This window comes from Erpetoichthys calabaricus, chromosome 1, assembly GCF_900747795.2.
Source record: "Erpetoichthys calabaricus chromosome 1, fErpCal1.3, whole genome shotgun sequence".
NCBI lineage: Eukaryota > Metazoa > Chordata > Cladistia > Polypteriformes > Polypteridae > Erpetoichthys > Erpetoichthys calabaricus.
The window spans coordinates 55,502,272-55,521,959 of record NC_041394.2 but is presented as its reverse complement, the minus strand read 5'-3'; the positions used below and the strand labels follow the sequence as shown (position 1 = coordinate 55,521,959).

Sequence of the window (19,688 nt, the reverse complement as noted above, 5' to 3'; positions counted from 1 at the left end):
GCAAAGAAAACTAGAGGTGTGGGAATTTTAATATATAGAACAATTTCATTTGTAGTATCAGTAGTAGTAAAATCACTTGTATCATCACTTGTAGTAAAGTGACTTTTTAAATATCTATGCACCCAATTTTGATGACAGGGACTTCATCCAGAACATATTTGCATCCTTTCCTAATGTGAACACTCATAAAATTATAATGGCCAGAGACTTTAATTGTGTTTTAAATCCAGACCTGGATAGGTTTTCTGCCACAGGGGCGATAACATCTAACACTGGAAATACAATTACACAGTTTGTAATTGATCACAATTTATCAGACCCTTGGAGATTTCTAAAGTCAAACTCAAGAGCATATTCCTTCTTCTCACCAGTACATCACTGTTACTCAAGAATAGATTATTTCTTTGTAGATAACAATTTTTTGCCCACGATCAAATCTTGCAAGTACAACGCTATTGTTATCTCCAACCATGCCCCTTTGATCATGGAGCTCAAATCATTACGCCCCACATACTCATCTCACAGCTGGCGTCAACCCACTTTTATTAGCTGACAAGAACTGTGCAGAGTACAAATCTAAGCAAATTATTTTTTAGAGACAAATACATCCTCAAAGGTTTCTGCAGGAATACTCTGGGAAACTCTGAAGGCATTTTTAAGAGGATTTAATATTGCTCCCACAAAAATAAATCAGAAACCAAGAAGAGCTCAGAGTTAATCATTGAAATTACCAGGATAAGATAAATCAAGAACACACCAGGTTGCCAAGTGAGGCACTTTATTGGAAAAGACAGGCTTTGCATTCAGAACTCAATCTCTTGACAACAAAAGAAATGGAACAACTCATTTTTAAATCACAACATCATTACTATAAACACAGAGAGAAGGCTAATAAGATCTTACCTCAACAAATTCACAAGCAGGAAGTTCGCAATGCAATACCAGTAATTACTAACACAGATGACATATAAATATAATGCACACATTTAGAGACTACTATAAGTCCATATAATCTACTCATTTTAAAGAAGACAAGACACAATCCAATGCATTTTTCGATGCGTTATATGTACCACAACTACATACTCTCAGTGCAGAGGAATTGGATAAACTTCTGACATTCTCAGAATTAATAGACACTAAACGCTCAATTCAGAGTGGGAAAGCAGCAGGCCCTGATGGCTATCCTGCCTAATTTTATAAAAACATTTCAATTAAGTTAGCTCCCCTTTTATTAGCAACATTTATAGAAGCTAGAGACAATAAAATTCTACCTCAAACTTTCCCCCAAGCATTAATTACCATCTTTCCTATGAAAAATAAGGACATTACAATGTGCATCATACAGACCAATCTCACTTCTAAATAATGATGTTAAGATTCTCTCCAAAGTTCTAGTTAGAATGATTCAGAAAGTGCTTCCTTCTGTAATATCACAAGACCAAACCCGATTTATTAAAGGTAAACACTTAGCTTCCAATCTTATTTAATGTAATATATTCACCCACTAAGTCTAACACTCCTGTGATCTTATTATCATTGGATGCAGAAAAAGCATTTGATACGATTGAATGGGACTACCTATTCACTACATTGCACAAATTTGGGTTTGCCCAGAGCATAAGTGCATGGATCAAACTACTATATACCAGTCCAGAAGCTTCAGTTTGTATTGACATTATTTCAGACTACTTCAGACTAGAATGTAGTACTAGACAAGGACGCCCCTTGTCACTACTGCATTTGCAATCACCATTGGCAGTTCATTTTCAGAATGTTTTTGAGATAATGGGGATTATCAGAGAAAGACTTGAACAGAAAATATCACTATATGCAGATTATATTATCCACAAAATACTGTGCTTGCAGTCCTAACAGCTCTAGTAGAATTTCAAAAGATATCTGGACTGAAAATTAATTTGAATAAAATTGTGCTCTTTCTAGTGAAATCTCCAGCACACAATATTAGATTGGACACCTTCACTTTAATCATTGCAGATAACTTTAAATACTTAGGGGTAAACATCACAAGTAAACATAAAGTTATTTTTCAGCAATATTTTCCTGTTTTCATGGAAAAACATAAGCAAGACTTGAATAGATGGCCTATTTCCATCTCACTTTAGCAGGGAGAATAAGCACTTTGAAGATGAATATCCTTCCTAAGCTTCTTTTTCTATTTCAACGCATCCCCATATACATTAACAAATCATTTTTTAAGAAATTAGATTCAATCATAACCTAATTTATTTGGAATTCAAAAAATCCACACATCCAAAGGACGACCCTGCAAAGACCTGAGAGAAGGTGGCATGGCTCTACCTAACATCCAAGTTTATTACTGGACATTGACACAAATAGATGAACACACACACAGGCTTGGTCCACAATAGAAATAAAATCCTGCAGTACTTCTTTACATTCCTTGCTTTGTGCCCCAGTAAATACAAGTTATCGTCAATATACTAACAACTCAACTGTGCTTCATTCACTCAGAATATGGAACCAATGTAGGAAGTATTTCAAGATAGAAAAGCTTTTATCTGTGGTACCCCTGCATGATAACCACCTTTATCCACCTTCTCACACCTACACAGTTTTTAAGGTTTGGAAAATGTACAGGATTAAATCACTTACAGATTTGTACAGAGATAAAGTCTTTGCATCCTACGAACAATTTATACTCCAAATTTAGCTTCCCATCAACACAATTTTTCCACTGTTTCCGAATTAGAAACTTTGCTAAACAAAAGTTTCCCCACCTCCCACCCACTTAAATTCTGGAAGAAATATTGATCAGTCTTGAGGATTCAAACAACATTTCTATAATATATAAAAACATTTTAAAGTCCTTTCCTTTCAAAGATCCCAGAGTACAGTGGGAATAGGATCTCCTACTCAACATTTCAGAAAAGGAGTGGAAGGCAGCCATGCACAGAATTCACTCAAGCTCCATATGTGCAAAGCATACAATTATTCAACTTAAAATCTTTTATCGAGCACATCTGTCTTGTTTAAAATTGTCCAAAATGTTTCCACGACAAGATCCAACCTGCGAATGTTGCAATCAAGCGCCAGCCTCACTGGGCCACATGTTTTGGGCAGTGAGCACCAAATTAACATAATTCTGGACCAAAATCTTTAAATGCCTTTCAGACAGCCTGGGTGTGACAATCACTCTTAATCCATTAACAATGTGTTTGGTGTACAAACAAACTGTAATTGCCTTTACTTCACTACTAGCACATAGTCTTATCTTGCTCAACTGGAAGAATCCTAGCACACCTCTTTTAAGTCAGTGGGTAACTGATGTTATATACTGTTTTAAATTGGAAAAAAGTAATTCTAACTTAGAGGATCTGTTCAAAACTTTTTTAAAATCTGGCAGGATCTAATTAATAACATTTTACAACAAGCTTTTATATTGGGGAAAATTCTTAAAGTTTTACTCTGGCTGTTGGCCTTTCCCTCTTTCTCATGGGTAGGGGTTGAATTGAATTGAATTTACTTTTGTCAGTTTTGACTTGTTTGTATGGAATGTTACTTGCCTTTAATAAATTCAACAAAAAAAATAATTGACGGTTATAAATTGGCTTTGTATAAGTGGGTAAGAGACATATCTGACTGGCACTCTTGTCTTGGACCTGCTGCTTTAGATTTTGGCACCCCATGAAGCTACAAATGTGCCTGAAAAATGATGAATAGATAGGGGCATGACAAATTGATACATATCTAAATGTTGACAAGATGCTATACAAGCCTGATATTCACCTCTCTGTGAAAGTCACAATAAATAAAGAATATAATCTGCTTGAAGGTGACACAAGTGAATTTATAAAGTCATGTATGCAAACAGGCTTGTTTATCACCTAATACTTTCTAACTGAATTATGAAAAATGAATCACATGTTTATTATTTGAGGTATCAGAAAATCTGTAAGAAGTTGTTTCTTTGACTTTGAGATTTACAGTTGTGTTAGTCTCTGCATTGTCAGTTGCCTAATTTTTTCAAGCATAGTTCAAGTGGTCTCCAATTTGCCAGCCTAAGTAACTTCAGAGTACAGTCCTTGAAGCTCACTTAGACCCCAGCATTTTCTTTTGATTTTTGTCTTGATACCAACATCGAGTGATACCATGGTGGTGCAATGGTTAACTTGACTTTTTTCAAAGCTCTACCAAGAAGGGTGCAAATCCCAGCCCAGTCTCTATCCCAGTGGAGATTGCATTTTCCTTATTTGACAGTGGGTGTTTCTTTTTCGAAGACTTGCATATTAGATTGATTGTTGACTCTAAATTGGACCTGTATAAGTGAGTGTGGGCATGCACAGTGTCCACTGTGTTGAAAGTAGAACATCTAAACATGGTTCCTGCCCTTGCCACCTTTAACTGGCTTTTGCTGGTTGAAAATAAATGCATGTAAATCTAGTTGCACAACAGTTGCTTTTGTCCTGAAAGAGGGGTTGCCTCCCCTCTATTATCCTGAAGCATCTAGGAACTCTCATGGAGAAGTTGGAAGTAGTTTTTGAGGATGACCTAGAGTACCCACCACAGCCCTCACAAGGATAAACACCATGAAAATGAAGTTAAGTGCTGTTCTGCCATGAACAAAGTTTTGCGCATTTTCTACTTAGAGATTATAAAATTAAGGGTGACAAATTAATGCCTTTAAGATGCCCAGTTAATCACATGCAGCAACAATGGACACACATTTACCGAAAATTACCCAAATTACAATTGCCAGAAGACAATGCATGTCTTTGGACTGTAAAAGTAAAAAGACAAAACCCAAAAACTGCACAAGAAGAACATGCAAACTCCACAGGGGTAGCAATATTAGTATAACATTGATAATTACTATTTCTGTCATAATAAGAACTGGTAATATTGATATGTTTATCTAATACAGCCTGACCAGAGATTTATATGTAGTTATTCACACATGTGCTTACTTGACAAACTTCCTCATCTCTCCCAAAGACTTGGTATAGTTTTCCACTTTACGGAGCAACATAAAGAATCAACTTACTTTTAACCTTGGGAGGAGGGCTGTATTCTACGGTTGTCATTTCAGGTTCCTTTTCCTCCTTTTTCTTTGGTGCTGGTTTGGTTGGTTTGACTATTTTAATAAGGAAATAGACCAGTTAAACATGCTTTACTAGATGTCAATATTGAGACCAAAAGCACAATTAACCATAGGCTGACCACTGGGCAAACAGTATTTGGATAACAATTAACACTAAAGGGTCATGTAAAACCTTCCTATTAAATATACATAAATATATTAAAAAGTCCTGCTAACACACACTTGCTATCACTATGTCTTGTCAAGGTGTAAATGTAGGCAAGTATCTCTCTCTCTCTGTAAGAGCAGGAAGAGCTCCTGTTTTCTTTCTGGGTGTACAGACCTATTCAGTTATGTCACTAGGAGTGCTACATTAAGTTTAAGAATCCTTATTGAGTTAAACCTCTATCTTCCTTCCTGACTGAGCACATAAAAGACATGGCCAACCATACAGTGAGCCAAGAAAGAGATGCAGGATAGTATTTTGGCAGAAATATTGCTTCCTGACAAATGTTTTGACTTCTTTTTCTTTACATTTTAGGGTTTTTATTTCATATCCCATAAACTCTTTTGTTGTAAGTATATACCAATTTAGCATGTACAAATCTTGTGTACTTAAACACACCTAATAATGTAAATCAGCTATCATTGAGATCGTCCAGGCATTTATACTTTTTATGTTACTTTGGATGAATACAAAGTTAAAAGGGATGGACTGTTTAAGGTTGCTTACAGGAAGCACTGCTTAAGTGTCTCTTGAATTTACATGAGCCCATCTGCCAAACCAGACATGTTGCCTATAGATAATGGAGATAGTGGAGTTAGGAGAAATAGAAAGCAGAAAAGAGAGAAAAATGAAGGGTGGCTGAGGATATGAGTAAAAAAGAGGAAAGAGACAATCATTTTTATTTTAGGAAGAAATATAAATGGAAATTTGAACAAAATTTTATTTATCCAGACTCTGAGTGGAAGCAGACTTTGGTTATTTTTTGTCCTTTTCTTGCATTTTTAAAATACAAAAACTTTCTTGAATTTGCTTCCATATACAGTAAAACCTCGATTATCTGCCACTCGATTAACCGTCTGTGTCCGTTAATTGTCAGGGCCAAAAAGAAAAAAATTGTACACACCAGTGCCTGCCTATTACTGTACAACTACTGCCATGTAGTACGCTACGAGGTATGAACACTGGAACAACTCTCCCGTGTGCTACTGCGTAGTGTTCTGCCCCAGCACCACGAGTCAGGCCACATTTTGAAATCACAATGTCAGTTACACACCTTCAGTCCTAACAGCGTTTTGTAACTTTTCTCTTTTGTTATAATTATTCTACTATACATTGTTATTGCCAATAAACCTAAAAGTGTAGTGTTGGAATTGTCACAAAATACAGAAATTATCAAACATTTATGAAATGGCTAAATTGCTTCAAGTATTGCTTCCAATAACGGAGTAGGAAGAACAAAAATGAATGCTGTAAAGTGTGAGTATACTGCAACTCGCTGTATTCTGGGATTAACAAATCCTTGATACACAGGTTACAGTTGGTACAAAATGCTGCCGCTCGCTTTCTGGTTGGGGCAAGAAAGTATGACTCTGTCTCTCCTATTTTAGTTTCTTTACACTGGCTGCCTGTCAGTTTTCGAATTGATTTTAAAATCCTGCTGCTAGTTTTTAAATCTTTACATGGGCTTGCTCCTGCCTATTTATCTGAACTGTGTGTTTTACATCAGCCATCTAGAGTGCTTAGATCTTCTGGTCAGCTGTCTCTGGTTGTCCCTCATACCAAGTGTAAAACCAAGGGGGACAGGGCCTTTGCAGCTGCTGCGCCTCACCTGTGGAACTCTTTACCTCATCATATAAAGGAGTCGTCTACAATTGAACTGTTTATAACAAAATTAAAGACTCATTTCTACTCACTTGCATTCAGTTACCTTCAGTAATACTGATAGCTTCCTCTTTGTGATTATATTACATTACTTCTATTTTTTATGTATATAACATTACTTCTATTTATTATGTCTTTTATTTTATGTTCATATATTTTATTTCTATTTATGTTTTATGTTAATTTGTTCTATTTTTGTAAAGCACTTCGGCCACAGCATTACAATGTTTGTTTAAATGTGCTATATAAATAAATTGACATTGACATTGATGCCGACTAAATTGAGAAACGTATTGAAAATGGACACCATTGACGGTATTGTTATTCTGTATTAATATTATCGCTCTTCTGTATTGTAATTTTCTTTATAAATGTTACTGTATGTTTTGTTAATATAGTGTGACGTGCAGGCAACTTGTGATGCGCTGTGGGTGAAAAAAAAGGGTGGAATGAATGCTGTAAGTGATGGGACTAGGTGAAGGGCTTCTATTCTGTAAGGGTTGGACATGCCTCTTAGGAGATGAGTGACAAGAGAAGTTAGGAGAAAAAGGAAGGTGAAGAAAGTTTTGAGTAGGGAGTAAGGAGACAATAAGCAGGAGTTTTTTGTGGTATATAGAAAGACAGAAAGACAGAGTGGCAGGAGATAAACTGATTGGTAGGGAAATCTTTCTTTAATTGTTTTGGAGGAGTGATCCGTAACCCAGATAACAGAATAAGTAAAACATTCAAAACTCCAGTACCTCTGAGTTGTATTTTCTTATTATTCTGGTTGTTACAATATTATATGAGTTGATTAATTTTGTTAATACTAAATTATATTTTATTAAAATTGTTTTGTTTTGTAAATAAATATGCCAATTCGCTAAATTATTCTACTGTATAGAATTCTTACAGTAGCTATTCTGTTATCCATCGTTTCTCTTATCGGCCTCGCTCCCTGGCTGCCCACAATTTGTTTGGCCTACTCTTATCTATCCTACAGTTTCTTATATAGTACAGCATATGACTTTACATGGTGAATGGCCATACAGAAAAACACTCTCTAATTACAATAAGTCTGCTTGCCTCAGATCTTTTCTCAAGCAGATAGTGCTAAGTTCACCTAAAGTACATGCCGTGAAAGATGGTCTGAAACATCATTTTCACTGCTGTATAAGTGTTATTTATTATAATATACAGTATGCACAAAATAAAAGTAAAGACCTCAGCTTAATACATACGGAATGGGTAGTCATAGTCATCAAACCATGTTCCCTCAATTGGAGGTGCAGTTGGGCCCTCTTCTTCCACTGAAAACAAACAAGTATAAAAGTAAGAGTAATGAACATTTCATGCATGGCATTGTTTAGTACAAATTATTCCTTTATTTCTTTTATTTGGAATGGAAACATTCTGAAAGAGACATGTGTCTTACACTATATCAAAAGACTCTTCACTGTTTATAAGCCTCATTTATCAAACATTTGTAGAAATATTTGTATTTCTATTTCTAAAAAATACTACTTCGATCAACTGATGCAGTGTTCACCCAAGGCTGCTAAATGAAATTTGATTTTATCCATGGCCCTCTGAAACCCTGAACATGATTAAATGGTTTCAAAAATGTATAGATAGATGAATGCATCCATACATGTATGCACAAACTTTCAGAATTAATAAAGTAAAACATCATCAAGCATGAAGTAACTTTTATTTAGGAAGCAATAAATTATTACTTTATATGACATCTGTTATTATAATTACTCCCTCATAATTCTATGCACAGAAAAAATTACAGTTTGTATGAGTGGCACATCCACTCAGTTACAGATTATTAACAGCTGTTTTCAATACTCATTTGAAGTCAGTCAAGTGTACCTGTAGGGTATATCCTCCAATCCTCAGTGATTGGCTGTCCAAAGTCTTCTTTCCCTTCTGTTGTTGTTTCTGGAAGTTCATCTAATGTGAATATAAAACACATAATTCAAAAGACCGCCAATTACAAATGTTCATCATCAAACCAAAAGAATTTGCAATATGAACCTTGTGATTGGTATACTATTCTATTGCAACATTTCATCATTTGCAAGATTAAGAAATAAAAATAAAAGTTCAATTTTAGATTAATCAAATGGAAGACATTATAGTCTCAGTAATAATACACATTTCACACAATCATATTAACTTATGCAAATGCCATTCCATAAATACTATGTTATTAAATATTGAAATCAAGACTTTACTATTCATTTTATCCATCATCTATGTTATTAACCCAATTTTTTCATTAGAGTATTGCTTGGAGATGGAGCCTATGCGGGCAAGATGACTAGCTACCAAGCCCATCATAGGCCAAGTTTAAACACACAGCAACACATGATCAGTTTACAGTTCATCCAATTCACCTACTACTGTGCATATCGTGCATATCTTTGGGTTGGGGGAGGAAACCAGAGTAACCAAAGAAATATATGAAGATATAGGGATAATCCAGAGATTACCTAGGAATGAAGAAAAGGTCCTTAAAGCTGTGAAAAAATAGCATTAACCATTATGGCTCCACGATACGTGAAATCCAGAAATTTTCAGGTAGTAATAGGTCACACTCTCTGCCTAGACCATTCTCAAGAACAGCATTCTTATTTTAAGAGAATCATGTATTTTCGATTGAGTCACCATTACACAACTTAGCAGTCTTCCAATACTGTATATAAAATGAAACATGAAACATTAAGAAAATATGGGGTGATTAGTGTTGCTGCTTTGCAGGTCCAAAAACCCTGGCTTAGCTTGGACCCTGGTAACAGTATCTGTGTGTATGTGTGTGACTTTTACTCTAGGTACTCCACATGTTTCTGCATCCACAAAAAGTCCAGGTCAGCTTTACTGGCAAATATAAATTGATATACTGTGTGTGTGTGTGTGCTGTGATTAGCTGGTGCTTCATCCAAAGGGAAGCACAGCAAAGGGAACCAGCATCATTCAATGACCAGAATTCAGAATTCAAGCAATACTCTAGACTGCTCTGGAGAATGATTTTGTAACACTATTAAATAAAAGCATTTCAGCAGGTGACTTTCCTCAATACTTAAATGTAAGACGACTACTTAGACGTTTTTCCCATTTATGACATCATAAACAACTGCTAAATCAGTAGATGGCAGTAAAAATCAGAACTGGACAAAACTAGCAGCTGGCATGATAATGGTGAACTCTTTCAACAGTATAATCCAATAAACTTACATTTGACATCCCAGTAGACTTCATCTTCTTTTTTGACATCTTCTCCAATATCTGTCATGGATGTCAGTGGGCTCTTGGTTCCTGAGATGAAGATGGCAATTCATAAAGTATGTCAAAAATTTACAAGTCAGTTATTAAGTGTTAAATGTTTCTCCTTTATGCCTCGTATACAGAGAGTGGCAATTAGGGTATTATAAGCTGTGGAGTTGAAGTTCATTCTTGGAGGCCACTAGTGGCTGCTGGTCTTTGTTCCAATCAATATCATAATCAGTGAGTCTTTTTTACCTTTATATAATCTCATTCTATAATTAAATTTTTTCCCTTAATTTCCTTTTCTTAATTTGCATTCGTAAGTACAGTAGTGTAACGTTTGCATTTGTAAGATTTTTTTTCTTTCCATAGCTTAAAATTCTTAGGTTTGTTTTGTCATTTTTTTAAATAACTTTCTCCCATGGAGTTTGCATTGCTTAAGTGTGACCTAATACTGATAGTTAATGATCAATGGATCCAGAAGCAAATTTTGTTGAACATTAAAGGGCAGTAGCTACTTCAGTGTTATCCATTTTATATGCTTATTAGCATATGGCTTAACTAATGGCTTAAACAACTGGAACATTAACAAAGAACACAATTTAAAATAGGAAATTAAAAAGTATGAATTCATCTAACACACATAAATGCTTTCTTCATTCAGTAACCATTTATTACACACTGAAAAACAAGGGAAATGGCAGGTTGTTACATTTACAAAAATGTATTTACTTTATATTACATGTATTGTTTATGTTCCACTTTTGAACATAACTCGATAGTGTTTAATTTATTGAATCTTGTGGGATGTACAATATACTAATTTCAGTCATTTAGGCATAAGTCAAAATAGTTATATTTAGTCTTCACTGGAAATTAATAAGCACAAAGCGGATTCATCATCAGTGGAGGTTGGATAACTTGGTGGTAAACTTTCAAAGAAGCAACAGGTTGTGGGCTTGAGTTATTGTTGCTGGTTAAGAGCAAAAGGTTAGTGAAATAAAAGTAAAAAAAAATAAACATACACAAGAAATGTTCAGATATTCATTTAAAACACTTAATCGCACAGACTAATGTTACTCCGTTTTGCGTTGTTCCTTGTATTCTCTTTTAATGTTTTATTAAACTATGCTCACTAACTCCGACACAAGTCAGTAAATGTACTATTAAGATGTCTAGATTTACTTGCTTAGTACAGGTACGTTTACATACTTGAAAAAAAAAAAAAGTTATGACTTTTGTTATGGGTCAACTACTTTCATCATCGCTGTTCATTAGTATTATCATAACATTGCTCAACCATTTAAATACTATTAATACAGACAAATAAATAATTTTGTCAAATACAATACAATGCAGTTGCCGAATTTGCTCATTTGAAAATAAAAAAATATATATTTTGTGAAAGAAGGTGCAAAGCAGCAATTTTTGCACTTTATATTTTACTAATATTTAACATTTATTCTATAATATAGACAGTTACATAAATATAAAATGTATTTTATAATATAACACTCTATCCAAGGTGCATTTTGTGTTCATATTTAGTTATACATTTGTCATGGCATTCTGGCACAGCCAAAGAAGCAGTGTTCTTGTACAACTGTTGTACATTTCAGCTTTTGAATACTTATCTTTTGTATTTTTGTTGGTTTGTATTGTTTTCACCAAATAAAACTAATTTTGGTATAAGCAAACCTGTTTATTTCTTATTGATGACTTTGAACATGAACTACAAAATAATCAAGAGTAATTTAAATCCTAAAAAGGTTATAGCTAAGTAACTCAGTGAGGGGCATTTTTTTAAAAAGTTTACAAAACAATGGTTAAAATATTATGCTTTATTGACATGTTCATTTGATATAATATAATTAATCTAAGAGAGAATGAAAAAGTTTCATTCATTTTATATGAAACATTGTGTTGTTCCAGGATATAATAATTTAGTGCATTAAGCATAATTTTATTATTTTTGATAAAAACAATTTTATAATGTGCAACAGATGTACCTATTTTTTTAATTTTAATCTGACATGCCATTTTCTTTCAGTGTATCCAGTTTTGAATTTCTTAAGTAACACAAGAAAACATAAAAACTAAGAAATAGCAGCTTGATTAATTAACTATAGAAGAACTAGATGGGAACCCAGGACTAAATTTGATAACTTCTGTTTTAGAGGATAAACAAAATTAAAAATAATCACATTCATTAATAAATCAATTGGTCAGCACTTAAAAATAAGTAAACTCACAGGTATTTCTCTATGTCTATAAAACTACATATTCTGATGTGTCTGTCAAGACTCATGTCTGTTCACACCCTTAACCTCAACTCTCACTTGTCATTGCTTAGAAACTACACTTACTCTTCAATAACCTGAGGACAGTTATACACTAATTAAGCAGGTTTATTGTATTATTCAGGAGTCACATTTTGAGTCACAGTCTTTAGTAATAAATTTGGACATTTTTTCCAATTATAATGATCTCTGATATTATTTTTATCTATATTTCTTTTTGCATTTGATGAATAACCTCTTTTTAAAAAATTCCTTACCTCCTAATTTATTTCAGTTTTTACCCAATTATTTACTGGCCTTTTGACAACTGACAACATTTTCAAATACACTTTTAATAATGCCCATGTCAATCCAAATCTAATCACGCTTGAAGTAAGTCCCCTGTACACACTTAAAATTAAATTCCCAAGTAAAGGAGACATCTAATGTTGAAGAGGTGGTGAAGACTCAGTATTGGCTAAGAATAATTCATATGAGGCTTCACAGTCGGCACCAAAGGCCAAGATCATGTTCAAGTTGCACAGCAGTTTATAAGTTCCAGGTGCTGCATTGGTGGCTCACTGAAGGGATTGAACTCCTACATTGTCAGCAGTATTCTACAATGTATTGTGACCTCCATATAGAAAAAACAATACTTTTTCCACGCCTTGGAACAAGGATGGTGAGTGTTCTCTATCCATGTTGTCTAGAAATTGAAACGGGTAGCTGCCACTGCACAAACAGTATGTGACAGGGATAAGTGACATGCAAGTACAGAGACAGTGATGAATGTATTCAGTAGTCCAGATAGAGATCATGAGTAGGTGACCAGCATGGCAACACTTTATACAAAAAGCCCCAGCTCACTGTTGCAGAAGATGCTGAATCTGAGCATACCTCCCTTATATGGTATGTTTTTTACATTATCAGAAGCAAAATGTGTGGACACAGTGAATACATAATCACTGTAGAGGTAAGATGTGCAAAATATTATACATATTGTCATGAGTTTTCCTACTTATTTCCTTAGGATGGTACTGCCATGCAGAGTCTTTCGCCATGAGAGACACATAGAGCGAATGATGCCTCAAAGAATTTATTTACTTTCTAAACTTAGGATAAACAGTCTAGAAGGTCAAGAAGTCTGTTCACAAACAGGTAGTCCATAGGTGGTCTGTTCAGAAAGAGCATGCCTAATTAACAGTATAAGAAAATCTGAGCTCCTTAATTCACTATCTGGAAGGATTGAGACACAAACTTTGGAAAAAAGAAAGGCTTTTGCATGCAATATTGAGACATACTGTACTACAGGAGCAAAAAGGGCTCAACAGTTGTTTAGAGTAGGGCTAGCCAAATCAGATCCTGGGGCTTCATGTATAACACCATGTGTAGAATTCACACTAAAACATGACTTATGGACAAAAAGAGAAATGTCCATATGCACAAAAAAATTCAGAGGCATAAAACTATGTATAAGCAAAGTTGCATGCACTTCCCCTTTATAAACCCTAATTAACATGATTTTTAATGCACATGCACGTGCATAAAGTCCCATTCAACTCTTTCCAGAATTTTGCCTATTTGAACATGCAAATCAATATAAATAGCTCCTTCCATTCAGTATTTTATTAAAAGACAAAGGTAAAAGCACATGTAAAAATGAAGAATTTCACTTAATGAAAAGTGCAGGTCCTACTCGGTGAAGTGCAGGCAAGATAAAATATACTATTTGGTGGCTTAGGCAGTAGCATGAGCAACAAAAAGGAAATTGATGGAGTGGCACTCAAACGTTCAAGTTAAGAAAGTCGCACAGTGCCCGAAATAACAAATAAGTGGTGAGATGTCAAAGTCGATGTGAAAAGGCAAATGTGTCATACAGAAGCGTATTAGGGCCACAGAGGAGAGAAAAAAAATAGGGACACAGTTAAAAAAAAAGGTCTATGTCGAGATTAAAGTCAATATGTTTACTTTAGTTTCGAAATTTCCATTTTAATCTCTTAGTTAATTTTGTCATTAAAGTACAACATTGCAAACTTCATCTTAAAATTGACGTTTAATTTACTAAGGTTTCTCAGTGTGCAGGCAGTGATCACCACACAGAATACATTAACGTCATGATGTTACAGCTCTCTGAACATTTTAAAATACTAATGTATACTTGATTATCATTTTCATGATGAAATGGATTAAAGCATGTTTTAAACATGTGGGGGCATGGAGGTGCAGTGGTAGCGATGAACTTCCTCCCCGTCCAGGGATTGTTCCTGCCGTGTGAATGATGCTTGCTGGAGCACACACGACCCTGGATGGAATAATTTATTGCAGCAGTACTGTCTCTGTCCAAACATACCAACCCCCAATTCCTGTCCTTCTGTTTTCTTTCTTCACATAACCAATTTCCACACACCTAGTGTCTGTAATAAATGTTTAACCAACTGTAAGCTTAGAACTCCAGTTCATTAAAACTTTTACGAAATATTGTGCCAGTCCCAGCTAGCATTTTGCACGAGGTAGGAACAATCCCTGGACAGGATGCCAGCTTGTCGATACCACTGCGCAACTGTGCCTCCACATGTTTAATTATTAGCAATACTGTATTCATTATTTAAATTAAGTTAACAATTTATTTGTAAAATGCAATATACATACTTTAATGCATTTCATCATAAAAGTTACATCATGTATACCTCCTAGTATTCTAACAACACACAGTTCCAAGAGGATAGCTCTTAAAAATCTAGATCGACTGTAAATATGCACTCTCTTCTACTGAATTGAATTTAATTCTTTTATTGTCATTATATGGTACAACGTGACTAAATATGCAACTCCTGCATAAACTTATTTTACTATAAAATGATTAATAATAATATGATAAAAAACTATGAAAAATATATAATATGAAAGCATAAATACAATATACGTGTACATATAGTTCAAATAGTGCAAATGGTTTATAAAGTACCTCAGGTTGTGCAATATTACAGTTGTATCGCAAGTTTACACTGAAGTAATTGAATTTATAAGTACAAATAGTTCTACCAGGAGCACTTAATGGACAGTTTGAGTGCGTTTATAGTTCTTGGGATGAAACTGTTTCTGAGCCTCAAGGCTCTGAAGCATTTACCATATGGGAGAAGTTCAAATAGACTATGGCATGGGTGAGTGGAATCCATGCAGATGCTGGTGGCTTTCCTGAGGCAGCATGTGCTATAAATGTCCTCCAAGGCTAGAAGCTGTATCCCTTTCAACACAACCCACTGTAGAGTCTTTCTGATCAGCTGCTGTGCAGCTGTTATACCACACACAGATATAATATAGATATATGTTAAAGTACTCTCAAGGGAGCACGTAGAGTAACAACACTAAAGCAGCTATGGTATTTGGAATAGTTTGACCATTCCGTGCACCATTATATTGTTACAGAATGATTATAATCAGTGACTTAAATTTGATAAAGCCCGCATCATGGATGCAAATCTAAAAAAGAAAGGGAAACAACACAGGAACTGTAGCACTGCTTTGATGCTGGGTGCCACCCATTTGCAAAACTGAGCAGAAATGTATTTAATTATGGTGTGAATAGCTTTATGGCAAGTTTAGTTTTTATACCTCTTGAAGTGAGCATGGAAACAGTTGTACATAACATTTTATGCGTATACATCATTTATACACAAGGCCCCAGGAGAGCCACAGTGGCTATAGGGTTTCAACTATTTTCTTATTAGTGAGTAGTTTTTGCTACTAATTAACAATTTAATTTATTTGCTATTTAAGACTCAAACCCTTTAAATCAGGGCTGAGCAACGTTGGTCCTGGAGGGCCACACTGGCTTCAGGTTTTTGTTCCAACCCAGTTGCTTCATGAGAAATCATTCAATGCTGATGAAGCACTTATTGCTGAAGTGACATTTTTCTGCTCATTTTAGTTGTCTTGCTTGTTAAGATTTTGAACCCTTAATTGCTTATTTTAGTCTTAAACAGCTGTATTCATTGTTTTAGATGCTTCTTATTAGCAATAAGATGCAAATGACAAAGAAACCATCAGGTCTATATCTAGCTTGTCTCCATTTCTACCCATGTGTGTTATTATTTAGTATTTGGTTTAATTAAGTACCCAGAGTACTGAAGTACTGAAGACGACCAGTTTAGGCTTCAAATCACTTGGATGATACATGTATCATTAGAAAGGAAAAAAAACCTATGATTTAAGAATGAACTGACAAGGAATAGTCTAACCCTAACAAGCCATGAAATTTAGTAAGACTGGTTATTGGTGAGGATTGGTTTCTAATTAAGCAGCAGGGTTGGGACAAAAACTTACAGCCACTGTGGCTCTCCAGGATGAGAGTTGGCCATCCTTGGTTTAGAGGATGTTTGCAGATTATTGGTAATTGTACCCATTTGTAAACTATGGCTACAACCTGGCCTGATAATGAACTGTATTGTATTTATCCATACTATGAACTTATTGTATTTTATTTAAGCATTTATTGTACACTTTGATCTTAACATGCAAGACTCTTAAGAAATCCAAAGTTTATAAAACAACAATAAAAAGGCAAGAGACTTCAGCTTTTGGGCATGCAAACTCTTAAATTATCTACATACAAATATTTGAAAAGCCTCATCAGTCACATCCTTTAAATCAAAGCAGAAGAATCATTATTTCAGGACAGCATGTTCTTATTAGAATTGTTGGTGAGATTGCCTTGGGTCTTCCTGTTGCCACCTAACAATATGGGCAGCTCCTAAAATAATTCCCATAATCCCCCACTTCCCATGACCTATTTTGGTCCCCCTGGAGCAGCAATCTCTGGGTTCTATTCAAAATATTGTACCATAATTCTCACAATTGGTGGCGAACTTTCACTAGTATCTCTGCAATTACTGTTTCATTTGCCATCAGGATTTCTTATGGCCTGACACCTATTCTGTACTATGTTAGTATCCCTTCAATTACAGTTCCAACCAGGCTATCCAGCACAATATATATCTTTCCCTTTTTGAGTTTCAGCATTTTGTTTTTATGTTTGTGTTGCATTTCATTTTTTATATTTCTAATTGTATGGTACAATGGAACACACAATTGTGCTTAATGAGAATAAACTGAATTAAATTAAAGTTAATTTAAATTGAAATATCCCAAACAAAAAAAATAAATATGGGAAATACTGTAGTTAATTATTTTAAATACCATCTCTTAGATTGCTGAGAGAACGTAGTGGTTACACTATATACAGGCAAGAAACCAAGAACATTGAAATAAAGTTAGTATTGTTTTGGAAAGGACTGTTAAGTAATGTTTGGCTGCATGGATTGTTATTACCAAAATTGCTATCCTATTATTATATGACTATATTTTGTGAGAGGGTGCTTGACTAGATAAGGTATAACTGAGGAGTTAAAGGATGAAGAGAAATCCAGCAGCAACCCTCCCAAACAACAGAGCGAAGATCATATTGGCAAAAAGAAAAGCCCTTTTAATACCAGCGTGTATAGATCCTGTCAAGAGTATTGCCCCATAATTCAAACAGACAGGGCTCCAGACTGAGAGAGCAGTGCCCTCTAGTGTTTTCAGCAATACTTTCCCCAGGGCCCACTAAAAGGAGACATAGAAAAGCCAAAGAGCATAATGCCCACACTCTTTTGCCCTATGATACTTGGAGGTAGCATATAATCTCAGACTAGAAGGAGGAGGAGCTTGTGGTTCCTATAAAGTGTGCATGTAAAGAGGGTCATGAGACCCGACTCTTTAAGACATACTGCATATTTAAATAGATAAGCTAATGAAAGAAATGTAAACCTGTAGACAAAGAATGGCAATTCCTGGTCCCAGAAGTAATCTGGGTTATGTCTGGATGTGACTGTTAGAGGACATTTAAAATCATTTCAAGCCACTGGTATTGTCTACAGTTAGAGAAGAGGCGAGGAGAACAATCAACTCTTGAAGAAAGAAAGCCCAGGGACATGGCAGAGAGTTGGACAGATGGGACAAAGGGAGTCCTTCAGTTTGGTACTTAGGAAGTAAACAAGTTTTTTAATTCTTTTGTGTTCTCTTTCTATTTATCCTTCCATTGTATTTTTATTGGATTAAATAAACACTTTTGGTATCTTTGGTTTTCTTGGCCTTATTCTGTGTATGGAGACATGGCATAAGAGTGCCCTATCTTATTACAATTTATACAAAATATACTAATAGTTTATAATTGACAAGTAACATAACTGCAATATGCTTTTACATTTCAACTCTACCTAAAGCATATTTGTGAATTGCTCCTCTTACCATTTTCTTTTGAAATTTCTTTTTCTTTATGTGGCTCTGTGGGAGGTTGTGTGAAGTCATCTACAAGAAACATAACAAAAAATCAATACAAGATAAAAATATAATTGATGCATATCAGCAGAACAAGGCTGCTGAAAAATGAGAAGTTTCACAATGCTTTACGTATGCAGAGTCTGAGAAACCCTGAAACAATTTGTTGAATAAGCAGCCTCTTGAGTTTGTGAGGGAGACACAAAGTGTCCACTCCTACCAAATATATTTCAATATAACTGTTTAATCAGCATTAATACCTACATTTGCCCCATCCCAGTTCAATCAGAATCCTCTCCTCTTCTTCATCCAGAGATGTCTTTTTCTCTACATCTTCTTCAGGCTTGATTTCCTCAATGTTCTTTTCAGCTGGTTCTTCTGTGTCAGCCTTTGTTTCTTTTGTCTTTTTGTCTTTAGGTTTTTTGGCTGGTTTGTCTACCTTCTCCTTAGGTTTCTTGGTTGGTTTAGGTTTCTTAGTTGGTTTGGGAGGCTTAGGCTTCTTTGTGGGCTTGGGCTTCTTGGTGGGCTTAGGTGGCTTTTCTTTCTTGGGCTTGCTCTCCTTTTCCTTCTTCTTTTCCTTTCCTGCAGAAAGGATTGCAAAAAAAGAAATAAGGCCACTACAAAATGGGTATTTTAGTGTAGCATTTTCAGGAAATCAGGAAGAAAATACAAAATACATTCATTTCTAGAACAAAACAAGTCACTATAACTACTGTTCAGAAATGTGATCACCATGTATATTTGTTGTCTTCACAAAGCTAAAAACCAGTTAAGCTATCATAGAACATGACATGAAGAACCAAAGGAAGAAAAAACATCCATCCATCCATTTTCGAACCCGCTGAATCCGAACACAGGGTCACAGGGTTCTGCCGGAGCCAATCCCAGCCAA

General features: G+C 35.0%; 1 protein-coding gene across 1 annotated transcript in view; it reads right to left on the bottom strand.

Annotated features, from left to right (window-relative positions):
- Positions 1–19,688, bottom strand: part of aebp1a (AE binding protein 1a) — a 71,213-nt gene that overhangs the window by 27,271 nt on the left and 24,254 nt on the right. Inside the window, 6 exon segments of the mRNA XM_051920210.1 lie at positions 5,027–5,116; positions 8,171–8,239; positions 8,808–8,888; positions 10,173–10,253; positions 18,767–18,826; positions 19,061–19,378. Coding sequence (XP_051776170.1) covers positions 5,027–5,116; positions 8,171–8,239; positions 8,808–8,888; positions 10,173–10,253; positions 18,767–18,826; positions 19,061–19,378 — 699 coding nt within the window.